We start from the raw sequence: 6,301 nt of genomic DNA on the forward strand, positions 1-6,301 counted from the left end.
ACAGTGACAGAGGTTCTACTTAAGGGGCCGAGAACAAGCCTTCCCCCAGCCCTTTCCCCCGTCCCCCTCCCAGCTGATCCTCGGGGAAGGATGGCATCAGCCCCCTGGGAGCCCCGGTGCCTCTCCTCCCCCCGCTCCTGACAGGGCTCCCTCCAGCAGGCTCCACTTCCCCTCTCCCAGACCCCTGGCTGGGCTTCTTCCTGTCCTCCCTATTGGCGCGCCTCCTCCCAGAAGCCCTCCTAGGCCAGTCCGGCCACTCGCAGGTTCTCCATCGAAGCTCCCAGTGCCCGCAGCCCAAACAGCAGGTCAGGCGCTGGCCTTGGCCTCAGCCTGCTTCTTGAAGGGTCGGGCCCTTCCTTCCTCAGCTGAGACAGGGCACGTCATCTCTCAACCCCACACTCCCAGCAGAGCTCAGGTGGTGCCCCTCGTAGCAGGAGCACACAGAGGGTTCCACACCCTGGCTCCTGCCTGCCCCCAAGCTGGGCTTAGGGGGAGTGAAGACCACCTCAGCCTGGCCTCCTGGGACTCAGTGTCCTCTCTGGCCTTTCCAGGAGACCGGGCTCAAGGTGAACCAGCCAGCATCCTTTGCGGTGCAGCTGAACGGCGCGCGTGGTGTGATCGACGCCCGGGTGCACACGCCCTCAGGGGCTGTGGAGGAGTGCTATGTGTCGGAGCAGGACAGTGGTGAGTTGGCCCCGCCCTCTGCCAGGCGGGGACCCTCTGGGAAGGGGAGGGAAGCATGGAGGCTTACCCCCTTCCCTCTGCCCACAGACAAGCACACCATCCGCTTCATCCCCCATGAGAATGGCGTGCATTCCATCGATGTCAAGTTCAACGGTGCCCACATCCCAGGAAGCCCCTTCAAGATCCGCGTGGGGGAGCAGAGCCAGGCTGGGGACCCAGGCTTGGTGTCAGCCTATGGCCCTGGGTTAGAGGGAGGCACCACTGGTGAGTGCCTGGAGCTGGGGAGCAGGGGTGCCTTTTGGGGGTGCTCAGCCTCTAGTCCCTGCTGCCTTGCTCTGCAGGGGGGATCATGCTCCCTGATCCCTGAGTCCTTCCAGAGGCTGCCCAGGGGAGCTCGAGTCCAGCCTCCCTTGGGCTGCAAGCCCTTCCTGCCCTCAACCTTGCTACCTCTGGTCTCCAGGTGTGTCATCGGAGTTCATCGTGAACACCCTGAATGCAGGCTCAGGGGCCTTGTCTGTCACCATTGATGGCCCCTCCAAGGTGCAGCTGGACTGTCGGGAGTGCCCTGAGGGTCACGTGGTCACTTACACTCCCATGGCCCCTGGAAACTACCTCATTGCAATTAAGTACGGTGGCCCCCAGCACATTGTGGGCAGCCCCTTCAAGGCCAAGGTCACAGGTGAGTGCTGGGTCAAGGGAGGTCTGCCTAGTCCAGCCTGAATGACTTTAGGGGCCACTCACATCTATGTCACTCACTGCTCCCAAAATCATGGCCAGTTACCAGGAAGAGAGGTGGGCCTGGCTTTGAGCAGCTCACACTCTGTGGAGGCATGCATGATCAGTAAAAAGATCTGCCGTGTCCTCTTCATCATGGTTCTCGTTGGCTTTATCTCCTATCTGCCATGGCCTCCCAAGCTCTAGCTTCATGTTCTTCCTTCCTGTCATCTCATATTTCTCACTGCCAAGAGTAAATATTCTTTTTTTTTTTTTGAGTTGGAGTCTCACTCTTGTCACCCAGGCTGGAGTGCAGTGGCACTCTCCACGGCCACCGCAGCCTCGACCTGCTGGGCTTAGGTGATCCTTCCGCCTCAGCCTTCCAAGTAGCTGGAACTACAGACGCATGCCACCATGCCTGGCTAGTTTTTGTGATTTATTGTAGAGACATTTCACCAAGTTGCCCATGCATGGGGGTCTCGAACCCCTAGTCTTGGGCAATCCTCTTGTCTCGGCCTCCCAAAGTGCTGGGATTACAGGCTGAGCCACAGCGCCTGGGCAAGAGTAAATATTCTCTAGGGTAAATACCGAGTGGGCTTCCCTTCTTGGGGTGGTTTGTGGGGTGAATTGGGTATGTGATCCTTTCTAAAGTAAGACCATGCTGGGAGTTAGTTCGAGTTCCCAGACAAAGACGACAAGCACGAGGGACGGAGCCTGTTGGGAGTATGAATCAGAGCCGGCAGCTGGGCCCTGGCTGCATATGGACTGTACTCCCAGAGTACTCTTGGCGAAGGCGGGTGCAGGTCAGGTAGCGAGGGCCCACTGCTGAAGGAAGGGCTGGAAGCCTCTGACCCGGCTCCTGGCCACCTGCTCTGTCTCTCAGGTGCCCGGCTGTCTGGAGGCCACAGTCTTCACGAAACATCCACAGTGCTGGTGGAGACTGTGACCAAGTCATCCTCAAGCCGGGGCTCCAGCTACAGTTCCATCCCCAAGTTCTCCTCGGATGCCAGCAAGGTGGTGACGCGGGGCCCCGGGCTGTCCCAGGCCTTTGTGGGCCAGAAGAACTCCTTCACCGTGGACTGCAGCAAAGCAGGCAGGCTAGGGGAGAGGAGGGCGTCTCCTGGGATGGGCTTGTCTGCAGGGTCGGGCGTGGGGGAGCAGACTGTGGGCCTGGGGGTCCTGACGTGAGCCCTCCCTCTGCCTCCGTCTCCAGGCACCAACATGATGATGGTGGGCGTGCACGGGCCCAAGACCCCCTGCGAGGAGGTGTATGTGAAGCACATGGGGAACCGGGTGTACAACGTCACCTACACCGTCAAGGAGAAAGGGGACTACATCCTCATTGTCAAGTGGGGCGACGAAAGTGTCCCCGGGAGCCCCTTCAAGGTCAACGTGCCCTGAACGCAGGAGTGCCTCCCCAGCCTTGGCCCCCACTTCCGGCCACACACACACACACACACACACACACACACACACACGCCACACCCAGATGCACACGCACAGATTCAGATGCTGCAGACACCTGCCTTGGGGGGGACGTGAAGGCATGGCACCCCCTCACCACGCCCTTGGGGGTTGGAGGGCCTTGTTGGTCTCAGGGCAGTGTCCCTCCCCTGGATTGCGACAGGAGGGCTGACTGGGGCCAGAGGCTGCGACACATGGGGCAGGGAAGTCCTGAATTTTGGGTGGGGCTGAGGCAGTAAGATGACAATGTGTTGGAGTATCTGTGTGTGAGAGTGCACCCTCCAACCACACTGCTGGCCAGCCACCCTCCTGCCCCCGAGGACTGTATCTGGCCCCTGGGGCCGCAACCCTAGAGTGTTAAGGATTTGGGAAAGAAGGCACAGTCGGAGAAGAAGACAGACTCTGAACAAGCAGCAGTGGACTGGCACGTGAATTGGCCTGAGAGATGTGTATTCCGCCCAAGCCAGGCTTCCTGGGGGACTGAATTTTTTTCTCGCTCTCTTTTTTTTTGTTTTTTTGTTTTTTTACGGTTGCACAGCTCTGCCCCACAGGGGGCCTTTTTTACACAGTGCGAGGCCCAGCTTTCTGGGGGGACTTTTGCACATGTCACGTGGCTCAGCTGGGAGCCGCTTAGGTGGAAAACTCCAAATAAAGTGCGGCCTGTCGCAGAGGCGTGGCTGTTCCTTGTGGGTGTGTGTTCTGTGGCTGATTGCCTTCTGGCTTGCTGACACCAAGACAGTCCCTGGGGAGGCAGAGGCCGCCTGGTGGTCCCCTGGAGGACTGACTCAGGCGGAATGGAAGATCCTGGGGCAGAAGCAAGGTCTCGGACGTTGGCAGAATCCTTGAAAGAACCAGGAGCAGGGGCTCAGGGATGTGGGATCCGTCCTCAGCTGGAGGTCGGTGATGAAAAGGGTGTGGACGCTATGTTCTACTAGGCCCACTGGGAGGCCAGTGTCAGTTCAGCCTGACCTCAAGGATGTTTTTCAAATTAAGACCTTAAAACAGTGAGTGCTGACTCTAGAATATTTCCCAGTCAGCAGGCAGGCAGAACCACCTGCAGACCCAGCAACCTTCCCTTCAGGAACCTGGGCTGCTCTGTCCTGACCTGCAGCATTTACCTTGCTTAGGCTGCCTCCTAACTAGTTAGACTCCCTGGCTCTGGCCAGCTCTAATGGGGGCAGTCAAAGCACTGGTGGCCCGCTCTGTTTTAGGGCCTTCTGTGACTCCCTCCTGCTCCAGGCTAAAGTCCCCTCTTTCCTAAGGAGGCCTCCAAGGCCCCCAAGTTCAGAGAGCAGCCTCCCCACCCATGTGAGTGGGCCTCCAGCCCATTCCCCCTCACAGCCTACATCTAAGCGCCTTCACTGTGTCAGGCTCCTGGGCACCTGGGCTGCACTGTAGGCCTCTGCTTGGAAACCCCCTTGCCTCTCCACCCTCATCTTCCTGACCAACAGGAAGCTTTCCTCAACCCCTCCCTGCCCCTCCTGGATCTGTGCCCCCAGCTCCCATGCTGCCTCGGGGCACATCTCTGGCTGCGTTTACCACCCTGACCTGTGACTGCATCCACCGCTCCCCCAGGAGACTGAATGAATAAGTGAATGAACAACTGAATAGCCAGAGCACAGCAAAGAAGCATTTCACTCCATTGATCCTGTGGCTCTAGACCCACCCCCAGGCATTTCAGCAATGCGGGCGGGTCTGAGAAGACCCAGGCACGTGACCCAGCTCCTAATCCCTGGTCTCCACTTAACTCAGCAGCCTGTCTGCCCCCTTGCTCTTCCCACATGCCCCTCTTCACCCTCTGCCCTCCCTCCCCCTTGCCTCCAGATGTGCAGTTTTCCTGATGGGTTTGCCAGGCCTCCTCCTCACCTTTGGCTGCCTCCATGTAAGTGTTGATGTGTTTATAGACTTCCAGCCCACCTATACAGCCAACCACAGTGTGGCACTGGGCGCTGAGCATCTCTGGGCCCTTTCTCAATGAACCCTCATAACAGCCATATGAGGTGGGGCTACTATTATCTGGAGAAATCAAGGCCCCAAGACTTTCAGAGATGAGTCCAAAATCATACCTTGAAGTATCAGGGCTGAGATTCAAACACAGGTGTGCCCCAATCCCAAGCCTATGACACATACAACCAGTAGACCAGACCCACGTGATGCTTCAAACACACCAGACTCACAGATCACGTGCCAGATACCAGGAGGGCCTGCCGAAAGGGAGGAGGAAAGAGGAGCCCTCTCCTCTTGAACCTACTCATCTCACAGTTCACTTTCTTGGGAATGTTACTTCCATCCACCTGCAACACAGGCCAGAAGCCTGGGAGTCACTTGAGTCTCTCTCTCTCTACTCCTCAAACACGTCCAATCCAAAAAACCAGTTTTGTCCGTTCTGGCTCTAAATATCTCCTGACTCCATCTACGTCTTCACATTCTCCATGATCACTACCCAAGTTCTGGCCACTTATCTCTCACCATCATCTCTCACCACAGTGGCCTCCCAGTTTGGTTCCTCCTCCTTCAGTCTTGCCTCTGCACACAACGCAGGCACAGTGATGGCTCTGAAACCTAAGTTTGGAGACATCGCTTGCTTGCTTGAAATCCTTCAGCTTGCAGGCGTGCTGTGGCTCATGCCTGTCATCTTAGCACTTTGGGAGGCCAAGGTGGAAGGAATGCTTGAGCCCAGGAGTTCAGCCTAGGCAACATAGTGAGACCACATCTCTATAAAAATATACATATACATTAAAAATAGATCCTTCAGTGGCTTCAGGATAACTTTGTCCTCAGAGTAACTTCCAGATTCTTTAACTTTTCTCGAAGGCTCGTATGTCCTCCAGTCACTACCCCTTTGCACGTGCTGTTCCTCCGTCTAACACACCCTCTTGTCCTCATTTCTACTTCTTCATCTCACTGGTCCTCAAGGTTGCAGCTTCGATGCGCTGCAACCTTCTTCGGAAAACGTTTCTTGAGTGCCCTCTCTCCCCATGGATTAGTTACCAGGGATGTGCGCTTCCATGTACTTCTTACATGTTAACAGCAAACACACGGCATTGAAATCGTCTGTTCCCTTGACTGTCCACCTCACTAGACCGTATCATCATTCACTTGCTTATTCCTTTATTAATTGAGCAAAGACGGATTAATTGTTAGGTATGTGTCAGATACACGATACAGACTCGAACCCTGCCTTTGAGAACAGAACTCGGACCCCGATCCTGGGGGTCTCGGCGTCTAAAAGCGCTAAGTTCAAATAGGTTATTGAACGCACGCACCAATAAAATGGAATGAATGAATGCCGGCACGAGAGCGCGGTGCCGCGCTGCCTTCCGGGAATCGTAGTTCCCCAGGTCGGGGCTCTCTTTACTGCGCAGGCGTATTCCGATTGAAGTGGTGCGGCGGCTAACACGCATGTCCCGGGAGGCGGGAGGGGGAGCCGCGCGTGTCT

The 6,301-nt window shown here is 56.7% G+C and overlaps 1 protein-coding gene across 1 annotated transcript in view; it reads left to right on the forward strand.

The window, feature by feature from the left end:
- FLNC (filamin C) overlaps positions 1 to 3,559 on the forward strand; it is a 32,875-nt gene extending 29,316 nt beyond the window's left edge. Inside the window, exons 47-51 of the mRNA XM_021715281.1 lie at positions 552 to 684; positions 772 to 948; positions 1,145 to 1,363; positions 2,282 to 2,491; positions 2,612 to 3,559. Coding sequence (XP_021570956.1) covers positions 552 to 684; positions 772 to 948; positions 1,145 to 1,363; positions 2,282 to 2,491; positions 2,612 to 2,799 — 927 coding nt within the window. The 3' untranslated portion in view covers positions 2,800 to 3,559. The remainder of the gene's footprint in view (positions 1 to 551; positions 685 to 771; positions 949 to 1,144; positions 1,364 to 2,281; positions 2,492 to 2,611) is intronic.
- Positions 3,560 to 6,301: the final 2,742 nt, after the last annotated feature.

Source organism: Carlito syrichta, unplaced genomic scaffold (genome assembly GCF_000164805.1).
Source record: "Carlito syrichta isolate Samal-C Ts95f unplaced genomic scaffold, Tarsius_syrichta-2.0.1 Scaffold306949, whole genome shotgun sequence".
Lineage (NCBI taxonomy): Eukaryota > Metazoa > Chordata > Mammalia > Primates > Tarsiidae > Carlito > Carlito syrichta.